The sequence below is a fragment of the Macaca thibetana genome, chromosome 1 (genome assembly GCF_024542745.1).
Source record: "Macaca thibetana thibetana isolate TM-01 chromosome 1, ASM2454274v1, whole genome shotgun sequence".
NCBI lineage: Eukaryota > Metazoa > Chordata > Mammalia > Primates > Cercopithecidae > Macaca > Macaca thibetana.
In genome coordinates this window covers 177218798-177243039 of record NC_065578.1, presented here as the reverse complement: position 1 = coordinate 177243039, position 24242 = coordinate 177218798, and the positions used below count along the sequence as shown (strand labels likewise).

The 24242-nt window shown below is 35.1% G+C and overlaps 1 protein-coding gene across 8 annotated transcripts in view; it reads left to right on the top strand.

Annotated features, from left to right (window-relative positions):
• Window positions 1–24242, top strand: part of HMCN1 (hemicentin 1) — a 508510-nt gene that overhangs the window by 375065 nt on the left and 109203 nt on the right. For all 8 annotated transcript variants that reach the window (XM_050765519.1, XM_050765493.1, XM_050765511.1 and 5 more), the window contains 10 exons: window positions 90–371; window positions 3569–3736; window positions 8294–8407; window positions 8967–9053; window positions 11562–11753; window positions 14182–14355; window positions 16053–16166; window positions 16976–17121; window positions 21071–21221; window positions 22755–22949. In XM_050765519.1, coding sequence (XP_050621476.1) covers window positions 90–371; window positions 3569–3736; window positions 8294–8407; window positions 8967–9053; window positions 11562–11753; window positions 14182–14355; window positions 16053–16166; window positions 16976–17121; window positions 21071–21221; window positions 22755–22949 — 1623 coding nt within the window. The remainder of the gene's footprint in view (window positions 1–89; window positions 372–3568; window positions 3737–8293; window positions 8408–8966; window positions 9054–11561; window positions 11754–14181; window positions 14356–16052; window positions 16167–16975; window positions 17122–21070; window positions 21222–22754; window positions 22950–24242) is intronic.

Here is a 24242-nt window from a genome sequence, read left to right as displayed (position 1 = left end):
TATTTAAGTTTGGCTGATGAAAATTCCTATGTAAGACTTGAAACAAACATTTCCTATTTTGTTTCTTTTTCTCTTCCTCCAACCCTCAGTTAGACCGACCATAACCAACAGTGGCAGCCACCCTACTGAAATTATTGTGACCCGAGGGAAGAGTATCTCCTTGGAGTGTGAGGTGCAGGGTATTCCTCCACCAACAGTGAGTTGGATGAAAGATGGCCGCCCCTTGATCAAGGCAAAGGGAGTGGAAATACTGGATGAAGGTCACATCCTTCAGCTGAAGAACATTCATGTATCTGACACAGGCCGTTATGTGTGTGTTGCTGTGAATGTAGCAGGAATGACTGACAAAAAATATGACTTAAGTGTCCATGGTAAGTAGAAAGAAGCTCAATATGTTCATTTACTGGCTAATATAATCTAACATCCTGGATGGGAGATATAGGCCCCAAGTTATGAAAGTCATTTATTTATAATCCATCATTTTAAACATATATACCTTTTCCCCAGGTCAGTCTCATTTCTCCTTCTATACCTGACCTCACATTATTTACCTTGCTGAAATAAGCACATATTAGATATTCTTTAAGGAAAGCACACAGTAAAGTAGAAAATTGTTGTCTTCAAATGCTTTTGGTCTGATGCTGTCCCAAGTAAAATCTCTATTTTATGTTTTCCAAATTAGCTGACTTAACTGGATTTGTATAAAGGTAAGTGCCTTAGAATTTACTGACTCATCATCAGTTAGACATGAGTTATACTGAAGTCAGCTTTAATATTCCAACTCTAATGAGTCATAAATGTCAATAAGAATAGAGCAAACATTGTAAAAGTGTTCCTATTTCTCCACATCCTCTCCAGCACCTGTTGTTTCCTGACTTTTTAATGATTGCCATTCTAACTGGTGTGAGATGGTATCTTATTGTGGTTTTGATTTGCATTTCTCTGATGGCCAGGGATGACGAGCATTTTTTCATGTGTCTGTTGGCTGTATGAATGTCTTCTTTTGAGAAATGTCTGTTCAAATGCTTTGCCCACTTTTTGATGGGGTTGTTTGTTTTTTTCTTGTAAATTTGTTTGAGTTCTTTGTAGGTTCTGGATGTTAGACCTTTGTCAGATGTGTAGATTGCAAAAATTTTCTCCCATTCTGTAGGTTGCCTGTTCACTCTGATGGTAGTTTCTTTTGCTGTGCAGAAGCTCTTTAGTTTAATGGGATCCCATTTGTCAATTTTGGCTTTTGTTGCCATTGCTTTTGGTGTTTTAGACATGAAGTCCTTGCCCATGCCTATGTCCTGAATGGTATTACTTAGGTTTTCTTCTAGGGTTTTTATGGTATTAGGTCTAACATTTAAGTCTCTAATCCATCTTGAATTAATTTTCATATAAGGAGTAAGGAGAGGATGCAGTTTCAGCTTTCTACTTATGGCTAGCCAATTTTCCCAGCACCATTTATTAAATAGGGAATTCTGTCTTCATTTCTTGTTTTTGTCAGGTTTGTCAAAGATCAGATGGCTGTAGATGTGTGGTATTATTTCTGAGGGCTCTGTTCTGTTCCATTGGTCTACATCTCTGTTTTGGTACCAGTACCACACTGTTTTGGTTACTGTAGCCTTGTAGTATAGTTTGAAGTCAGGTAGCGTGATGCCTCCAGCTTTGTTCTTTTGACTTAGGATTGTCTTGGCAATGCGGGTTCTTTTTTGGTTCCATATGAACTTTAAAGCAGTTTTTTCCAATTCTGTGAAGAAAGTTGTTGGTAGCTTGATTGGGATGACATTGAATCTATGGTGGGATTGTAAACTAGTTCAACCATTGTGGAAAACAGTATGGCGATTCCTCAAGGATCTAGAACTAGAAATACCATATGACCCAGCCATCCCATTACTGGGTATATACCCAAAGGATTATAAATCATGCTACTATAAAGACACATGCACACGTATGTTTATTGCAGCACTATTCACAATAGCAAAGACTTAGAATCAACCCAGATTTCCATCAGTGACAGACTGGATTAAGAAAATGTGGCACATATACACCATGGAATACTATGCAGCCATGAAAAAGGATGAGTTCATGTCCTTTGTAGGGACATGGATGCAGCTGGAAACCATCATTCTGAGCGAACTATCACAAGAACAGAAAGCCAAACACCGCATGTTCTCACTCATAGGTGGGAATTGAACAGTGAGATCTCTTGGGCACAGGAAGGGGAAACTCACACACCAGGGCCTATTGGTGGGGGGGAGGGATGGCATTGGGAGTTATACCTGATGTAAATGACGAGTTGATGGGTGCTGACGAGTTGATGGGTGCAGCACACCGACATGGCACATATATACCTATGTAACAAACCTGCATGTTGTTCACATGTACCCTAGAACTTAAAGTATAATAATAATAAAAAGAATAGACCAAACATACACATACATAGGGACAATGACTTAGATGTGTACATTTTGAACTATAATTTTTATAGCTATAGAAACAATGGTAAATTTAATGGACACAGATCTTGTAACTTGCCCTCAGTTAACACACACAAGAAGTTCAGTGTTAATATCCTGTAGTTTGCAGCCAATGTGTGTGCCAAAGCTATAGGAATCACAACACAAAAGGGAAGATGAATTAATCTTAAGTACTTTTTTGTTGGATTACTCTTAATTTTTAGGATTAGATGATTGATTTTTTTAGGAAATCTCTATATGTAGGTTATAAATCCGTATCACAAATTTGCAAGAAAAGATGAGTGATTCATATTCACAGTAGCAAAGACATACAATCAGCCTAGGTGCTGATTAATAAATGGTGGATTGGATAAAGAAAATATGGTACATATGCACCATGGAATACTACACAGCCAAAACTCATGTCCTTTGCAGCAACATGAATATAGCTGGAGGCTGTAATCATCAGTGAATTCATGGAGGAACGGAAAATCAGATGCCCCATATTCTCACTTATAAGTGGGAACTAAATATTGAGTACCCAAAGACATAAACATGGCAACAGTAGACACAGGGGACTATTGAAGGGGAAGGAGGAAAGGAGGCAGGGGTTCAAAAACTAACTCTTGGGTTCTATGCTTACCACCTAGGTGACAGGATCAATCATACCCCAAGCCTCAGCATCACAGAATATACCCATGTAACAAACCTGCACATGTATCCCCTTAGTCTAAAATGGAAGTTTAAATTGCAATTTAAAAAAAAGGGGGGGGTGAGTGACTCATACAAAATCACTCACCACTATTGGAATAACAATATGAAAATAATTTACTGCTAAGATTGAGGAAGAAGTGACATTTTTACTTCCAGGAATATCTCTCTCTCTCTCTCTCTCTCTCTCTCTCTCTCTCTCTCACACACACACACACACACACACACACACACACACACACACACAGAACTGGTTGTTGTGATTGCTTATTTTGCTTACTGTTAATCAGAAAATGGAAGTCTTATTAACCATACACTGTTTAGGATTTGATGTTTGATATACAACATCAGGTATATCAAATGTATAGCAGGCAACTAATATTTCCATTCCCCATTTGTTTTATTTTGTCTTACAGCTCCTCCAAGCATCATAGGAAACCACAGGTCACCTGAAAATATCAGTGTGGTAGAAAAGAACTCAGTATCCTTGACTTGTGAAGCTTCTGGAATTCCCCTGCCTTCCATAACCTGGCTTAAAGATGGATGGCCTGTCAGCCTTAGCAATTCTGTGAGGATTCTCTCAGGTATTAGAAATTCTGGTAGCCTTATAATCTTGTAAGCTTCATGAGGCTACAATTTCTCCTTAATTTCAAGTTTCTCAGTGTTTTTATTGTTTTATTTTTTTTAACCTAGCTGCTTACTATAATACTCACTAATCATATTAAGAAAAAAATATTTGAAAGGACGTAAGAAGCTATATGAAAATGGGAAATCTCCAAATATCTCTAGACCCCTTTTAAAAACAAATCTTGGCACTTGCTGATTACTTCAGTCATGGGATGTCAAAGCATTCATGCTACAATGAGCATCAACCAACTTGAAAAGAATTACAGGAAGTGCTGAAATTGAATCCAAAGTCTACAGTGAATCCTAGAATATAAAATACCTCTATATCCAAATATTAATATTTCAACGTATTCATGACTAATCTCAGTTTACATTTCTAAAATGGGATAGTTTCCTATGAGCTAAGACTTTATTGTCAAGAGATATTGATCATATTCCTCATATAATTTTGTGGGAAAATCCAAATAGCTTGTCATTTGTGGATCAATATAAGCGTAGAGAGAGATTTTTAAGGCAAGCCGCATAAATCTGCACTTGGCCCATTTTAGTAATGACTTGGATACAGACTAAGATAATCTTGCCAAGTGTTTGGTTAATAAAAAGCTTAGATACTTAGAAAAATACCTAATGTGTGATTGAAGGCTTCCAAATTCAAACACACCTCATGCTGGAGCTTTTGGGTTAAACCTAACAAGATGAAGGTTAAGTAAGGCTCATGATGACCCTCTATATAATTACTAATTATGCTAGTTTATGATCTCTTTGTACTTACAGTCAAACCAGTGATGAGATTATGATGAAGTATAGCTTCAGCACTCTTAATATGAAAAGATGTCTGAATTGTGTTAGTTTCTCAGTATGCTTTAAAATACAATGTGATTATCCCGACAACAAATGCAATATTTTGCCACATCAATAAACTATATTTTCTCCAATAAGAAAAGCAGGAGATAATTTGCACTATAAACTTAGCAGAACTTATTAGAAAGACAAGAAGAAAGGCTTAATGACAGTATTTTCAGAGAAAAATATGATGGGAAATTATCACATAATGATTAATATATCTGTATTTAACCTGGAGAAATAAATTTTGTGGTGTATTTAGTATATAATCCAAAGTAAATTTAAATATTTGATGAGCCATGGTGTAGAAAGGATTATGTTGTTTTTTTCTAGTTCCAGAGGTTAAAAGTAATGTCAGTATATGGAAGATTCTAGGGACAGATTTGTATCTGAATATAAACAACTTAACAGATAATTAGCTTGCTTAAAGTCAAGATGAGCTACTTTACGTGGCAGTAAGCTCCCTTCACCTAAATGTGCTCAAAATTTACCACTACTGAAGGCATATTCAGAAAAGATTCTTTCCTAGTGCTGGAATTAAGTCTAAAAAACCTAAGTTCCACTTGTTTCTTCCCAATCTTGGTTTATAACTGATAGGAGCTTGACGAAGAATGTACATTGCTATTAACCACATTTATTGTCTATAATACTCACTATATTTATGACCTCAGACTAGTTACTTAACTTTGCTAACTTCAGTTTGATCACTTGTAAAGTGATAATAGTATTTGCTTCAGGGTTTTTGTAAGGATGAAATGAGATCTCTAAAACAGTTAACACAGCACTTGCTTCTATGGAAGCATCCAATACCTGTTTCTTGTTATTGTCATAGACAACCTGGTAAAAGGTTTGTGGTCTGTCTGTCCTGGGAAACTTTCCTATGTCCTTACTATGATGTTTTTACTTTGACAGGACTCTCAGTCTCTGTTGATCTTAAGAAATACATACTAATGCTGGGAGGTGGAGCTTGCAGTGAGCCAAAGTCACGCCATTCCACTCCAGCCTGTGCTACAGAGTGAGACTCTGTCTCAGAAAAAGAAAAAAAAGAAAAAAAGAAAAAGAAAATACACACACACACACACACACACACACACACATACACTAATGGCAAAGATTGTATTAATATGTGGTTACCAAAGCCTAAACGCATTATCTTCTTGGCTTGAAATTATATTTATCTTTCTGGCTTTTTAAAAAATGTTCAATTGCTAAGAAAGTAGAGACTCTTATTAAATATAGTAAGTGTAGCAGAGCTCCTGGAAGTGAAAACGGCAAGCTAAAGTGATGTGCTCTAGTTTGTTACAAATTTACAGAAGTGGTGTTTTGGTTTTATCTATCTTTGTTGTGCTTGACTAGCAGCTGGAGATCCCTGAGTGAACACATGATAAGTATTTCACCTTGTGGTGCTGCCAAATGAGTTATTCAGTTTTACAATCTGAACATGTTGCGTTGTGCAATAGATAAATGAGAATCAAATGAATGGCATATGACTTGCTTGGTCTTCAGTCTCCTGTACATGCCTATTTCATTAATATTAGTCCTCCTGAGAATTTAAGTATAGCTTTTCTAAAAGCAGTACTTTGATGAAGACCCTATCATGGTTATGAAGTTATCTGCCAGAAACAGATAACTGCTATAAAAATTTAATAGGTACAAGAAACGTCTCCATATAATTTACTGTCAGAACCCATTTTTGGTTTTCACTGGATTAAGTGAGAAGGCCACAAAACCAAGAGAAAAGGAAGATCATGAAACTTACGAGGCTGAGGTTTGTAGAGCCAGCAGTGATTCATAAAAGTTGTATTGCTTTAGTATTCTCAACTGGAATCATATTGTGATCTCACTAATCTGAAGTGGCAGTGAGTGCTTGAATCCTTCCCTAATTGACATAAGTTTTTAAAGCACTTTTACTTCTTAAGTAAACATAATTTCTGTTTACTAATTCAATTGGGGAAAAAAGGCTAGATTCAGGTAATTAGCTTTGTTTGTCTAAATAAGATACTACTAAGTTCACCTTTCAGTAGGTTGAGGATGGGAAAGTTGCTTATAGAAAAAGTTCAATGTCAGCTTGTGTTTACATAAACAGAAAACAGATTGAATACTCCTAGGAAACCAGACCCAGGTGAATATTTACATGAAAATTTCATGTTAACCATTACACTGTTTTTAGTTCAAATTCAGGGTGCTAAGCAAAAATATACCAGCTAGAAAATTATTACACAACCCAATAAATGAACTACTTCTTTTGTTGGACCTTACTCCTCAAATGGTGCCCAGGACTTTGTTCTCTCAGTGTCTCTTAGTTTTCCACAGGTTTTGTTTCATCTTATTTGTTGGCTCTTCTGCCTTTATCTTTAAGAGTTTCCCTCCAAATTACACCCCCAGTATATCAGAGTTTCACTTTCAGTCTACTTGCATTTCTTAGATGAATATTTCTTCAAACAAAATGTTACATAGATGTTCAAAGTACAAAAAGAAACAAAAGCAGTGTATCACTAGTGCGTGAAGTAACCCCATAACATTTTATATAAATGTAGGATTCCATGAAGCTCAATTGAAAGCTGGTAGTCTTCATTCTCCTATCTTCCTTATATTAGGTTGGTGCAAAAGTAATTGTGGTTTTTGCCATTGAAAGTAGTGGTAATGTATTGATGTCACCCAAATCTGGGTGTCTGGTCTGGTTATCTTTCTGACATTCCCATATTATATGTTCAATGGAAAACTAAGACTATTTTTCCAATCGTCTGATCACAGTTGTCTTTCTAAGCACAAATTGGATCATGATCCCTGTTTGTTTATACACTCCATAGTCTTTCGTGAACACAATAAAATCTAAATTCCTTAGCACAGCATTCACAGGCCCACACAATCTGGCCGTATTCCATCAAGCCTCATCTCTTACCATTTTCTCCACCTGCTCTGCTTTTGGTACCACTTCTCACACTGACTTTCTACCTCTGTCTCTTCATTAGCATCCGTATTAGTCTGTTTTCATACGACTATAAAGAAATATTCGAGATTGAGTAATTTATAAAGGTGAGAGGTTTAATTGACTTACATTCTGCATGGCTGGGGAGGCCTCAGGAAACTTACAATCATGGCAGAAGGGGAAGCAGGCACCTTCTTCACAAGACGGCAGAAGAGAGAGTATGTGAAGGGAAGACCTGTCAAATGCTTATGAAACTATCAGATCTCATAGCAACTCACTCACTATCATGAGAACAGCATGGGGGAAACCATTCCCGTGATCCAGTCACCTCCCACCAAGTCCCTCCCTTGACATGTGGGGATTATGGGGATTACAATTCGAGATGACACTTGGGTGGGGTCACAGAGCCAAACCATATCAGCATCTCTCAACTCGTGTGTAAAGTATACTTACCTTTTAAGATCATATTCAAACATCACCTTCTCTGTGAAACAACATTTCTTGCTTGCTGTCATCTAACATTATATATTTTTTTAATCTATTGAACTAGAAGATTTTTCTGAGTTATTTTGTTTTATACAGGTTTAAAATGTGATTTTTGTAAAAGCTTGAAATAAATTCACTTTAAGGGCCTCTAAAGCGTACGGATTAAATTTTTACCTAAATTGAGCATCACTTGGATGGCTTATAAAGTTTCATTTTTCTTTTTAAGTCATCTTAAAAAGATGGTTTGCTTCTGCAGGAGGCAGGATGCTACGGCTGATGCAGACCAGAATGGAAGATGCTGGCCAATATACTTGTGTTGTAAGGAATGCAGCTGGTGAAGAAAGAAAAATCTTTGGGCTTTCAGTATTAGGTACTTATATAGTTTGCAATATCTAGGAAAAAACTTTAATTGCCTTAAATCCTGGAAGCAGAGTTAAAATTTATTTACCACTTGATCTCATACCTGTGTTATTTAGACCCTGGACTGTGACTCTTGGCAAGAATTCAATATTAGAATTGTTTGGAGGCAATCAGGCAATTGTTTGGAGGAATTAAAATGCCTGTTTTAATTCACAATTGCTCAACAATATTCTGAGAGGCTGAATGACTTGTTCAATGTGAATGCATATTAGAGTTATAGTAGAAGAAATAAAAGTCAAATAAATATTCCTGGTGATTTGTTGACATATTTTTATGCAGACTTTATAATTTACATTACAATAAAATTCATTATAATTGGATTTGTGACATATAACTTTAAAAGTAGACTTAATCAAAATAATATTATGACATTCTAGCAGTCAGATAATGAATGTGGATTGGGGGATTTGTTTTGAAGGTTATGACTTAATAAAACCATACATAAATACCTATAAAACAGCAACCTTGCTGTTAAGAGCTGTTATTTTGTTGTTGTTGTTGTTTTTCAGTACCACCTCATATTTTGGGTGAAAATACATTGGAAGATGTGAAGGTAAAAGAGAAACAGAGTGTTACGCTGACTTGTGAAGTGACAGGTATGGGGCTCAGCTCTCAGACTTTTGATGCTCCCCCCATTCGCTGATAGTCATTGTCTCCACTATATATCTTATTAAATTTTTAAAATATATTTAGGGGGTATAAGTGCAGTTTTGTTACATGGATATATTGAATACTGGTGAAGTCTCAGTGATGGTAAACATTACCCAAGTAGTGTGTATTTTACCTATTAGGTAATTTCTCATCTCTCAACCCCTCTCCCACCCCCGCACCCTTCCTAGTCCCCAAGGTCTATTATTTCACTCTTTGTGTGCTAAGTAATTTATACACATTACTTAGCTCCCATTTGTAAGTTAGAACATATGGTATTTGACTTTTTGTTTCTGAGTTACTCCAGTTAAGATAAAGGCCTCCAGTTCCATTCATATTGCTGCAAAAGATATGATTTCATTCTTTTTATGGATAGGTAGCATTTCATGGTGTGTACATATATATATGTGTGTGTATACAGATACGTATCTTTGCTATTGTGAATAGTGCTATGGTAAACATACTAGTGAAGGTATCTTTTTGTTATGATTTATTTTCCTTTGGATAGATACTGAGTCCCACTATATATTATTAATCAGTTGAGAAAAAGTCCAGCTACTATAATTGGCATTTGAAATTGAATTCTAGTTCAGTATAGCTGGCAGAAATGTAGGAGGAAACCTTTCAAATTCTGTGGAGACAAAAAGGAGATACCAACAAGAAAGGAAGAAAGAAAGAGTGAGGGGCGGGGAGGAAGAAAGGGAGGGAGGGAGGAAGGGAAGGAAGAAAGAAAAAGAAGGAAGGAAGAAAGAAACGAACTGGTCTTTTCTTTCAGTTCAATAAATCATTCTTTTTTGAAAAATTATTCTGCTTCTACTTATATGTATGTTTATCTTGCCCTACCTTTTTAAATTTTTGTTTCCTTCCCTGTGTTTGTGCCTTCCTTTCCTTTTCCTGTTTACTTAAATTTCATTTCAAAGAAATGGGTAGGAGTTTTGGTGAAAGAATGGCATTATTTCATAGTGGGGATTTTCCAAGAACAATATTGTTACTTTTTGTTAGCATGTTTGAATATTACAAAGGGAATATAGACTAGGAAAAATAAAAATTCTAATACCAGTTTCACCATCTTTACCAGTAAATTGATTTCTTGCATATAATCAAAATAAACACATCTCTAAGAGCATATTTTCAAGGCTGTCTTTTTATTGTAGATGGCCTTGCAGTTTTAAAGTAACAATGAAAGTAGCCCATAACATTTTATGGAAAGCCAGAGTTTTAAGGAAGATTCAATGAGTTTCTTATTTCATTGTTTGTCTGCCTTATGTGAGCAATAAATTTAAATAAGCAGAGAGGGGAATGTTTCCATTTTAAGAAAAGCAGATATAAAGAGTGTGATATTACTTACCCTGTTAATTTTTTCCTAGAAATAATGTATTAATTAACAACAGTTGCATAGATAACCATTGCCTAAATTTTATAAAATCCTGTCTTCAAGCTAGTATATCATCCTAGCCCTCTTTCCTAACATGACTTGCTTTTATGGTTTTAAAATTTTCAAAGAGTATTTGAATAACTTAAAGCTTAATATTTAACATAGATCTCATTTGAAAACAAAAATACAGGATCTCTTCCTAGAGGCTGTAAATATCAAAGAATGATTAATATATTTATATGTCTACTGATCTGTTCAATATTCTACCATCTGTCTATGATAGAATCCTGGTATGGACTCAAAATATCTGCTTGTTGAATTAAAGGTTTTGCTTTTTTACAGCTTTTTATCAAAAATATAAAATCTTTTTAAAAATTTTTATATGAGGCTGGGTGCAGTGGCTCATGCCTGTAATCTCAGCACTTTGGGAGGCCAAGACGAGCAGATCACAAGGTCAGGAGATCGAGACTATCCTGGCTAACACGGTGAAACCCCGTCTCTACTAAAAATACAAAAAAATTAGCTGGATGTGGTGGCGGGCGCCTATAGTCCCAGCTACTCAGGAGGCTGAGGCAGGAGAATGGCGTGAACCCAGGAGGCAGAGCTTGCTGTGAGCCGAGATTGCACCACTGCACTCCAGCCTGGGTGACAGAGAGAGACTTTGTCTCAAAAAAAAAAAAAATTATATGACTACAAAGGTGTTCATGAATAATACTTTTAATAAAAATGAATGCTGCATTATTTTAAAACTGTACTATCAAAATGCTTAGTTGTAATAGTCTAAAAAATAGTATAAATTTAGTTATTTAGTTAAACATGAAGGTCAGTTTAGAATCATTTCACTTATAGATGAACACTAACATACATTTGAAAATGATTTATAATCTATGCATATTTTTAAAGTCAGTACAATCTTATTATAAAATAAGTTAGTTTGCATAGTTATTTTTAAGTGAATGGATACTGCAGTGTTTTACATGTGGGATATGTAGGAAGCAAATGAGTGAAAACCTCCTCTTTCGAAGTTTATGCATTGTACACATGTCACTATTAGCCGACTCTCAGAAATGGCTTTTTACAGGGAATCCAGTGCCAGAAATTACATGGCACAAAGATGGGCAGCTCCTCCAAGAAGATGAAGCCCATCACATTATGTCTGGTGGCCGTTTTCTTCAAATTACCAATGCCCAGGTGTCACACACTGGAAGATATACATGTTTGGCTTCCAGTCCAGCTGGCGACAAGAGCAGGAGCTTCAGTCTTAATGTATTTGGTAGGCGTGGGCTTTTCTTCATATCTTAAAGAATCTGACTTGACTGTAGGCTACATTTTTCTTTTCTTTCTCTGTTCAAATAATGTTTCCATCATAGAATTTCCTCGTGGAAGGAGGACCAGTGCTTGTGTACATTTACTATTTTTCCTGAATTAATTTATAAATTCATTTGTCATGTATGGAGTACCTACTATGTTCTAGGCACAGTGTTTTGTGCTAGGGACACAACTCTGAATAAGGTAGACTAATCAGTAGTAAAGGATAAAGATATGTTGGTCAAAGAGAAGCTGGTAAACAGTGATTGGGTCTCAACCTGAGATATTCTATCCTTTTTTTTGTGAGACTTTGCCATTATTGGAAATGGCCATATTATAGTCTTTGTGGACTAAGAGTGATAAAATAACTGTATGTTGATATATTCAGTTCTTATGTCTCAGGAAAGACATTAAAATAGATTTTTAACTTGTGCTCACTTTTTGAAATTTGTACCACTTAAATTTATTGTATTAGATTCCTAGTATCAAATAATTCTACTAAAATCAACTGACCTATATGTGAGTATGAAAATTTATATAGTTGTTTGTTTTTATAGTTATTGGTAATACCACTTAAGGAGTACAAAGACACTATCATAGATAGAAACTTCTCATATTGAACACAGGCCTCAAGGAGCTCATAGTCTAATTAAGTAGCAGAGATATATGTGCAAGAAAAATTAAATCAAAATACCAGATACTGTATAAGTGTCAATATTGTATTGTGTATAAGTGTATAAATTGATAATTATAAATGTCATAAGTGTATAAGTGTATAAATTGACATACAGTATCTGGTATTATATATATGTTCATTCATTCATTCATTCATTCATTCGTTCATTCATTGAAGACTGAGGGGTCTAGATCTGAATCAAAGCCCTTCTCCACCAACTTCATAAAGTAGAGGCTATTTAAGTGCATGTGTTTGCAACTTCCAATCTACCCAGCCAAAAATTCAGTGCCTTTACCCTTTCTTTTCTCAGAGGATAAATTATCCTTCTTGTTCACAGTTACTCCTTGCACTTACACCCTCCACCCTGTATCTTTCCACCGTCTGCCTTACTTGCAGCTTCACCATCTACTGTCTCCACCACTTCATATTTTAACCATGCCCAGATATCTATACTTGCTGTCCTACTGAAAACAGGCTTTGTCTGACACTACTCTGGCAAGCACTTCCCTTTTGCTAGGTCCAGCAAATATCTTGCAGTCCCAATTTTAATGTTTTGTACATTTTGATCTCTTTTTCCTTCACAATGTTCTTTCCCAGTTATCCTTGCATATCTTTGTTTGCTCCCTTTCTCTGCCCTTTATGGAAGCTTGAGCCACCTCTTAAATACTGGGTTCCCTGGTGTTCTGTCCTTACTTCACTACTCGTGTTACTCTAGATATTCTCTTCAAGTAATAGAATTCATTCCCAGATGTTTAATAATCTTTTATACACAAGAAACTTTTAAAAATGTATACCTGTAACCCAGATCTTTCTTGCAATGTTTGAATTCCTATATAGAGTTACTTGTTGGGCATTTCCACCTGAAATTCCCATAAGCACTTAAAATACAAGATATTCAGAACTGAACAAACTATTTTCCCTTCCTAAATGATCAAATCTTTCTACATTTTATATTTTTATGTTACTTCTCTGCAGTTTAGTTCCTAAGCAAGCAAACCGGAAGTTATATTTGACTTCAGTTTCCTTTAGCCCCCAGTTTCCATAATCAAGTCCTGTCAGTAATGCCCTAAGTCTTTCTTTACTTTCTCCTTCTACTTTATACCTTCCTTTAATGCTCTAGTTCAGTTCCTCATTATCTTTTATAAAACAAAGTACCTGTCTCAGCTATCCTTGCTTCCAATATTGATCCACTTCAGTTCATCCTCTTGATATACCCTGCTTGCCCCTCATTGCTTACAATTTAATACTACCATGCTCCCAATATGTTCCCTCTTACTAGTCTCTCTGCTTTCACCTGGTAACTACCACTGATCATTTAAGGTTCACTTTACATCCTCTTCCTCCTTTAAGAGGCCTTCTCTAATGAGACTCTTCACACCACATACCTCAAACTGGACTGAATGCTAACTCATTTCCAAAAAAAACCTCCATTTACCTTGCACCAACATTCCCATTATTGTCCTTAATATATTATGTTCTTTTATGTGTTATGGTTCCTTTTTTATGTGTCATCTCCTCCATTACCCTATGAGTTTTTTGAGGGGTCACTCTCTTTTGTGTATAATAATCATCATCATCATCATCATCATCATCATCATTTGTTTTCTGTAACTGCTAGGGAATGACATTATACAAATACATATAATGGAAATTTAGAAATGCACAAATATACAAATTTCTACATATATTTCTTCAATCAAATTCTCATCTTTTTCAGTATCTCCTACAATTGCTGGTGTAGGTAGTGATGGCAGTCCTGAAGATGTCACTGTCATCCTTAACAGCCCCACATCTTTGGTCTGTGAAGCTTATTCGTATCCTCCAGCTACCATCACCTGGTTTAAGGATGGCACTCCTTTAGAGTCTAACCGAAATATTCGTATTCTTCCAGGTAATTCATTTGCTTCAGATGCCCAAGGTGCATCTGTGTCATCCACTATTCTAGAAAAGCAGAATCATTAGTTACTTTTCATTAAAAACACCTCTGTTTTGTTGGTCGTGTTATGTTCTGTGCAGCCTGGGTCCTAATAGGCCACAGGCCGGTACCAGTCCATGGCTTGGTGATTGGGACCCCTGCTGTAAAGTACTGAAAATTACTTTTTAAAAGATCAGAAAAATACCTAAGTTAAAAGGCAAATAAATAAATGCCACAAAGTAATTAACTGCTAAAATATATTATAATGTGAATGCCGAAAAGGGTAGAAATTCACTCGTGATTAAATATTAACTCTCCTTCAAAGTTCAGTTCAAAGTGAGAGAGTTTGTTCCTCTTTACCGCATGGAAATAGATAATGCAAATAGAAAGAAAAAGGATTATTGCTGGCTTTAAGAGACTGACAGTCTTATGTTGAGGAGAGGTAATATGTGCAAAGAGTTGATTAAGAATATGAATCTGTGAAAAATCATGGATTCTGAATAGTCAGGTATGGTAAATAGGGAGTGAGTTTTATAACAATTCAAATGAAGAAGCTGGGTGCGGTGGCTCACGCCTGTAATCCCAGCACTTTGGGAGGCCGAGGCGGGCGGATCACGAGGTCAGGAGATCGAGACCATCCTGGCTAACACAGTGAAATGCTATCCCTACTAAAAAAAAATACAAAAAATTGGCCAGGCATGGTGGCACATGCCTGTAGTCCCAGCTACTCAGGAGGTTGAGGCAGGAGAATCTCTTGAACCCGGGAGGCAGAGGTTGCAGTAAGCCGAGATCGCACCACTGCACTCCAGGCTGGGAGACAGAGCAAAACTCAGTCTCAAAAAAAAAAAAAAAAAAAAAAAAAAAAGGAAGAAAAAAATAAAGAAAACTGACTTCAAATGAAGAAATGGCCACTGTGGGCTGAAGTGGTCAGAAAAAGCTTTGTTGCTTAGTCAGAACTTGATGAGACTTTAAAGAAAATTCTAGAATTTAGTTGACTGGAAATGAGTTAGGAGAGGTTTCAGATCCATCAGGGTAACCAGGGTGGGAAAAGTACAAAGTGAGAATGGCCTAGCCCTGTGCAATAGAATTCTCACCCACTCCCCGAAATTTGATAGAAATATTGTGTGTACGTATGTTGGCGGAGGGGCAGGAAATAAGATCAGCAAGAAAAGCTGGAGTCATGTTTTGAATGCCTGAAATAAGAATTAAGAGTTTTTACTTTATATATTGGTCAATTGAGAACGATTGAAAATGTTTAAGGAGGACAGTACCAATATAAAAACTTTGCTTCAGCACAATTAATTTCTCCTGTAGCCTAGGTAGATCAGAGGAAAAGATGATTATGGCAGAAACCTATTTATGAAGAGGATAAAAGACCTTATGAAGGACCTTAGCTGGAGTGGTGTACAAAGGCATGGCAGGTGCAAATGACCATGAGAGTCATCACCACAGAGCACCACCACAGAGCACCACCACTGGGGACTCAGCAGCTGTCCTCAGATACCATGCAATCCCCATCAGTATTGTAATTTATCTTACATCATATGTCCATCACAGAATTGTCATATGTAAGAAGAAATATGTTAACAAGAAGACGTAAACCCCCGATAGCCTGTGTGTACTCCGCTGTCACTGTGATTTTAAAGATTCTTTGATGTTCCGTGATTTTACAGGAGGCAGAACTCTGCAGATCCTCAATGCACAGAAGGACAATGCTGGAAGATACTCTTGTGTAGCCACGAATGAGGCTGGAGAAATGATAAAGCACTATGAAGTGAAAGTGTACAGTAAGTTCTGAAAGAATACTATGTTTCATAGCTTCTCCATTTTTCTCTTTCAATCCTGTTTTTCATTGTGCGTTCATAATTATTTATACTCATCATTAAAGACTTGTTTGTACAGCTTACTTTATTAAGGATGGAAGTTGAATTAAGCATTGTGTCTATGGCCTCAATTGCTTAAAGATGTGAAGAGCCCACTAAATCTGCTCATTACTCTCTTGTGGCATTTCTTTAAGTTTCTCTGTTTTTCCTTCTGAATTACCCTCTGGGTTGAGGTATAGTACTTTCATGTACAAAACTGTTGTTAGACGCATATGTTCTAATCAACAGCCCAAGATGAGATCATTAGTGATTTTGAGCTATTCCAATGTACATTGACCTATAAATAAAAGGCAAAGCTAACACTGCCATTAATAGGACTCATATTTCAGGATTTTGCTTTTGTGTTTGTAAAGGAAGAGTATCTTTCTGATTATCTTTTGTTCTTTGACTTGCTTCCCTTAATGGCCAATAAAATACATTTTATGGATCATGTTCAGACTATGTCTGTGGAACTGGAACAAATGAGGCTAACTGTTCTGTAAAGGACATTAGCTTTATTGGCAGTATTATAATGATAAAGGGAGAAAGATTTCCCATTCCATCTTGCATTTGAACACTCTTTCATGTTAACTTAGATACTTAATGAAAGATCAGCATAGAATGCTTCTGTTATTTCCTTGTTTTCTTGATAAGTAATCCTCAGTGTGATTTCTGTGGTATTCCATGTATTGAAAATAACCAATGTCTAACTCTTTAATATTTATTTTACGCAGTCCCACCCATAATCAATAAAGGGGACCTTTGGGGGCCAGGTCTTTCCCCTAAAGAAGTGAAGATCAAAGTAAACAACACTCTGACCTTGGAATGTGAAGCTTATGCAATTCCTTCTGCCTCCCTCAGCTGGTACAAGGATGGACAGGCCAGTCACAACTTTTTTCATTTGCTAATGATTTCTTAAAGACTAAAATAGTCAATTGAAAAGAAATAATAAAATAGACACAGGTGACTCAGAGAATCACTGTGATCTTAAAACTAGCAAATTCCATGCTCCTAGAATCTAAAACTGAAAAAAAAAAACCCAACCAACCTGAACGATGTTCAACAATTTTAGCATTATTCCATCACTGGAGAGTCTGCACAATTATTTTTGTATATATTAGCAGTTTTCTATAAAAATCTGGCCACCCTCACACTGGAGAATTTAGGGAAACCAGGTTTTTGTTTTGTTTTGTTTTGTTTTGTTTTTTGCTGTTGTTATTTTGCAGTTTTACAGAATAAGTAAACTTGGTAAAGAACCAACACATAAATGGTGCTATCCCAGGTGAGAATGACAGGTATAACATGGGTACTAAATTTACTAAAGTTACTCAGATATTCTTTAAGTATCTTTAACTCTTTTACAAAAGGTATATTTTTAAATATTCCAAAATAAAGAAAAAAAACTAAAAGAGATGATGACGTTCCCAGTACAGTTAACTGGGAACAGAGAAGCTTTAAATAAAAGATCGTTCAATTCTGTAATCTGGTTTTCAGACCACACATCCTTATTTCTCATTCAACTTATATTCTTCCGTGTGTGTTTTAAAGACATATGTGCTGTTGATCTTAGACCAAAATAGATTTTTAAGCAGCTGTTAACACCGTACTTAATACAGATGTGAAACAGCTAAGCTGCTGTTCATTCTGTTTTACACATAATCAACCAAATGGTCAAATTCCAGTTGTAGAAGTTCAGATCATAATCATGATTTAAGATGCAAGAAAGATAAAGCTTTATTTTTTCAGATCTCAGATGGATTTTGCAATCCTGGCAGCTAGAAAAAAAGTCATCTCTTATAAAATAAGCAAGTTTCATCTGGAAGCCATTACAAAAGGGAAAATATAGAATTCCCACTATGCTCTGTTTATAGTTTCTTTTCTGACTACAAGCACACTTCATAGTACAATATCGATTCTTTATGAATTTACTTGGAAACAAATAATCCTTTCTCCTTTGAAATATTATTTTATTTTTAATCTTTTCTAAAGTTGTTTCATTCCTTATAGTTACGACATATGCTTACGAGTACACGAACACATACACACATTAAAAACTGGATAAAGACTAAAAGTGCACAGGAAATTAGGCATTTTTGTCTTATTTTTGAAAATTTCATTATAAATAGCTAAATTACAGCTTCAAGTTCAGGCTTCGAAATTGACCCAATTATGATGCTTTATACTGCTAGATTTTTTAGAGTTTGCAATTGGTCTCCTAGAATGTGAACAAAAAAGTACTATTTTAAAATTTATTTTCCATATTCATTCTCCTGTTATTTCAGTCTTCAGATAAGCAACACTACTTAAGTAGTGTTTTCAAGAAAACAAACACAAAATATATTGACAGACATTAAAAACTGGACAAAGTATTGGCCACATTAAGTTTTGAAAGAATCTTGAGTTTTATTTATTCATACCCTGAAGTTTTTCTTTTAGCAAAGGAAATTTAAATTATGCTACTCTTATAGATAAGTGATACAATGTTAATAATGATTAATTGCATTCTGAATTATTTGTTGAGCATCTACTATTTGTCAGACACTGTTTTAGATGCAGGAATATAGCTATGAAAGAAACAGACACAAAGTTCTACTCATGTGAAGTTTAGGAAGGCGAAAACTAAACCAAACCAATAAAGACATAATGTGTCAGGTGGGACAGGTATCATGGAGAAAACTCAATATGAGAGAAGGAAACCAAGAGTGAAGAGTGTGATGTCTTACTTTAATAGAGAAGACCTCACTGATAATGTGACATTTAAACAGAAACCCAAAGAAAGTGAAGGAAGCAGACATAAAATAATAGAGGGCAAAATATTCCAAAGTAGAGAGCATAGCAAGGGCAAAGGCCCTGAGGCATTTAGGCTGAAGTGCAGTGATTGATGGGAATAGAAGATGTGAGCAGAAGACTAATGGAGAGCCGGATCATGCCACCCCGTGTGCCAGTTGGTCTTTATTCTGATGGAAAGCCAACTGGGAAATTTTGAACACAAGAATGATATGACATAATCTGACTTAAGGTTTTAAGCAGATTGCATTTCTTTCTGTACTTGGAGAATAAAGGTCCAATTATGAAGTTATTGCAATGGTTATTGCAATTGCATCTCCACCAAAAGAGTGATGGTTGTTGCTTGGACCAAGGTGGTAGAAGGATGTGTGGGATGTGTAGGAAGGAGATTAAAGATAAGTCCAAGATAAGTGAGAGTAGATAGAGAAGAGGTCTAAGGATTAAGCCTCAGGGTACTCCTTTAAAGGTTAGGGAGTGTAGTGTCCCAAAAGATAAGTGAAAAAGGTACTTCAAAATGAACACAAGTTAAACTGTGTTAAATGATACTGATCAGGTAAAATAAGTACTTAGAATTTTCCAACAAATTTAGCAACATGAATGTCATTGGTGACCTTGACAAAGTCTTTTTGATCAAGAAGAAAGAGTGAAAGTCTGATTGTAACATATCAAGAAATGACGGAAGGAAAAAACTGAAGGAAAGTAATTGGAGAACACAAGTGTAGAAAACATTTTTAAGTCATTTGGCTACAAAGTGCAGTGGAAAATGTAGAGGTGGGCTGCAGCAAGAGAGGTTTTTGTTTTTGTTTTTGTTTTAGGTTGAAATCATCCAGTGGAAAGAAACAAGTTAATGATGATGTAGGTGAGAGAAACGCAGTTGCTGGAGGGATGTCCTTGAGTAGACCAGCAAATTCTCAGAATGGGCAGAAACTGATTTTAACCAGTTCAGGTTTTGCCAGGGGAGTAAAATAAAGGGAGAGGAGTCAAGGGAGTTGAGAGTTTATACAAGGAATGATTATCATGACAGAACTTCTCTGGGTAAGAAGGGAAGAGAGGTTAGGAGGAGACTGAGTGACAGTGAAAATATTGCAAGATCAATGGATTGTGGGGCTCCCATGGGATTAAAAAAGAAAAAAAAAACTTAGAGAAAATTAGTAATAATAGAAAATTAGGAAGTGGTAGTCAGCAGATGAGAGCTTGAAAGTGAGATTATGAAGGAGCGCAGTTATTGGTAATTGTAAGGTCTAGGTATGACTCTCCTATTTAGTGGCTGAGAAAGGGTGAGGGACAAGAAAATTAAAAGAAGGAGATCAAGGAGGTAAGAGAACACAGCATTGGAATCACCAAGAATTATGGGAAGAGTATCATTAGAAGGAATGACACTGAGCCTGGAGCTAAAATTTTCAATGAATGAGGGGGAATTTAGTATAAATGAAAATGTTGAGAAGATGGGAAATATTCTATTAACTATATGTAATGTTATTGATAATACATCATAATACAAATATATGTAAGTTAATATCCTATTTTATAGTAATAATTTCAATTAAACATAATATAAATATCTTTAGGTTAAAATTTTTTATTTATAAAGTAATGTTTCGAATAAAAAATAATTTAGGTCAAATCAGATTATACTAATGTGCTCAATCTTTCATAAAGAAATTCTAACCTTTTCTACAAAATTATAAAAGACATGCTTTTTAAATATTACATTAGATCAGTGAAAAATATTTTCCAACATGAATACATGTGGTAACTAAGAACACATATTTATCATAAAAAATGTATAAATGCATCATGCACAAATGCCTGGTACAAATATAAACTATAACTGTGGCAATTTTCAATAAATAAAAATTTGATTAGTCAAAAACAATGAGTTTAATCAAAGTAAATCAATTATTTTGATTAAACTATTGTGAATGTTCTGCATACAATTTTATTTTCATTTATTTAAAAAATCACAAAAACTATCAATTGCATGGCCTCTTAGAGGATTCATTATAGCACTTAATGCTAACATTGTTATAATTGAATCACAGCCCCTTAAATCCGATGATCATGTTAATATTGCTGCGAATGGACACACACTTCAAATAAAGGAGGCTCAAATATCAGACACTGGACGATATACTTGTGTAGCATCTAACATTGCAGGTGAAGATGAGTTGGATTTTGATGTGAATATACAAGGTAATACTAATATGCTTATTGTATATAATGTAATTTAGATGATCTTTCAAAGTATAAGAAAAGAGATTTGACTTATTTTAAACAGTGTTTTTTTCTGTTAACAATATAAATTCATGATTGAAAATTTAGACTTGGGAATTAAAGAAGGAAATAATCCCATCATTCAGGATTGCCCCTGTTATTTTTATGTGTTTCCTTCTTGTATTTTAAAATATATACTTGTTTTACAAAGTTGGGGTCACACAATATAGATTTCTGTGTTGCATTAGCATTCCCTTAATTTTATATCGTGAAGTTTTAAAAACAGCATTTACATGAAAGGCAGGAAAGTAGTACAGTATGGAATTCAGAGTAATAAAAAACTATCTGTCCACTACCAGGCATATTATCTGGGTGATGAAATAATATGTACACCAAACCCCCACAACATGCAATTTACCCACATAACAAACCAGCACATGTACCCTGTGAACATAAAATGAAAGTTGGAAGAAATAAATAAGTAAATGTAAAAATAAAAACAAGCAAACAACAAAACAAAACAGACTTGGAATTGAATGATGATTATGGCTTCTAAAAGCTTTGTGACTTGGTAAAGTAACCTAAATTTTAAGACTGTTTCCTCAGTTTTAACATGACTGTCTTGTAGAATTTCAGCGAATACTAAATGAGATAAAGTATATAAAGCTCTTAGCAAAATGATTGAGAAATGATACCTGCTATTATTATTGTTTATGTTGTTACTGTTGATGTTGCTATATTTGACATGATTTGTAATAATTATGTCTTTCACCAGTTGAATATCCAAAAACTATTTAACCAGACTCCTACTGTTGAATGTCTGGGTTGTTTATAAGCTTTCACCACTCATAAATAATACTGCACTGAACATCTTTATACATAAAACTTTTGGACATCTTTTATTTTTCATAATTTTCTAAGAATGGAAATTTTAGGTTAAATGTTATGTACTTTTTTCTGTGATAAATTTTATGTTATGCACTCTTTTAATGCTTTTGATGTGCAGGCAAATTGCCTTCCATAAACTTCATACTTGTAACCAGAAAAGTATGAAAATTCCTATTATTTTTGTTAATGGAATTTTTAATCCTGATTGCATAATTTCTTTTGCCTTCTTAGTAAGCCAAATCACTGTGAAATGCTCTCAATTGAGCCAGTATTTTTTAATGGTTTCTCAAAATTAGTCTTTCCTGCTGTGTATCATTTAGCAATGCTCCTTTCTGAGAGTGAGCCCCTTTATTGTCTAAGTGCCAGAGCCCTTTAACAGGGAGAGCAAAGCATGAGAACAGCATTCTGAGCCTCATATTTCTTGTTCTTCCACATGAGAACCAGCTCTGACTTTCGTCTACTACTTTTTTGGCTAAGGACTAGAGTTGGTAATGGTGTCAGTACTTGAAATTATTTTCACATTGTCTAATCTATTGCTTTTACAAATCACTCTGGTGAAAACACATCCAAGATCTTTGTTTAAGCATTCATATGTGACTGACATTTAATGCGTTTCCTCCATAGTTCCTCCAAGTTTTCAGAAACTCTGGGAAATAGGAAACATGCTAGATACCGGCAGGAGTGGTGAAGCCAAAGATGTGATCATCAACAATCCCATTTCTCTTTACTGTGAGACAAATGCTGCTCCCCCTCCTACACTGACATGGTACAAAGATGGCCACCCTCTGACCTCAAGTGATAAAGTATTGATTTTGCCAGGTAAAGATTGCTACCAAAAGGGTGAAAAGCTGACTCTCTGCCAAATGTGTTTCCTCTCATGTATTAGATGAATTAAATTGGTTGAGTCTCTGGCCAAGTAATTTAACTGGCAGGCTGCTGAATGCCGCTGGCATCCACATAGCTTCAATCTAGAATAAATAGTCTTGGTTGAGAATTAGACAATAGAAGAGCATAGCTTAGTAAACTTTTCAGATCTACTACACATCACTCTATCAACACAACAAAGTCCTTTGGCTTCCTTGTGCCTCCATTTCTCCATTAGTGCAATAAGATAATCAGTTTGGTTTATATATATTATTAACATAAATGCTAATATATATTTACAGATCACTACTACTCAGTTTATTAAATGCACCTAACATAAATAGGGAAGAATATTAGTTTCAAATATTTAAATTGTTACCTGGTTTATTGATAGCAAAGATGTTTAAACTGTTATGGAGTAATATTTTCAAGGCTTCTATTTAATTTTAACAAGCATTCAAATATACAGGGCTTGTCAAAATTCATCAGATTGTACACTTTCGGTCAGTGCATTAAGTAATTGAATGTAAATTTGACCTCAATTAAATAAAAGACATCCTGAAAATAAAAATGAAAAGAGACTAAGTAGACATGGCAACTCTAATATGTGATTCTAAATTAGATCTGGGTTTGGGCAAAATGGCTGTAAAAAACATTATTGCAACAATAATGAAATATGATTATGGACTGTGGATTCAATAGTAGTTTTGATTTTAAATTTTCTGTTTTTAATCGTAACACGGTTATATAAGGGATTACCCTTGTTGTTATGAAATACGGATTTATGAGTATTTTAGGGGTGAAAGGGCACCATGTCTCCAACTTACTCTTGAATGGTTCAGAAAAAGATTATATACATATGACAGAGAGAGATAAAGCAAATGGAGTGAAATATAAATAATTAGTGAACATGAGTAAAAGTCTTTACATAATTATTGCAACTTTTCTCTAAATTTGAAATTATGTCTACATGACGTTTAAAAATACACAGCTATCCTCATAAGAACGTATGTAAAATAGTACACTTTATACTTTTACATCTTTGGATATTGCTTTCTCAAACAAGTACTTGCAGCAAATGGTGTAAACTTATATTAAAAGTGTTCAAAACAATAAAAGCAAGAAGTTACTACATAGTAACATTGCCTAGGAAACATGATGAAGCACATAGAGTAGCAGTCTCCCTTCTAGGAAAATCTACATGAGCTATTCATTTCTCAGGAGATCCGATTCATATGTTGGGTCACT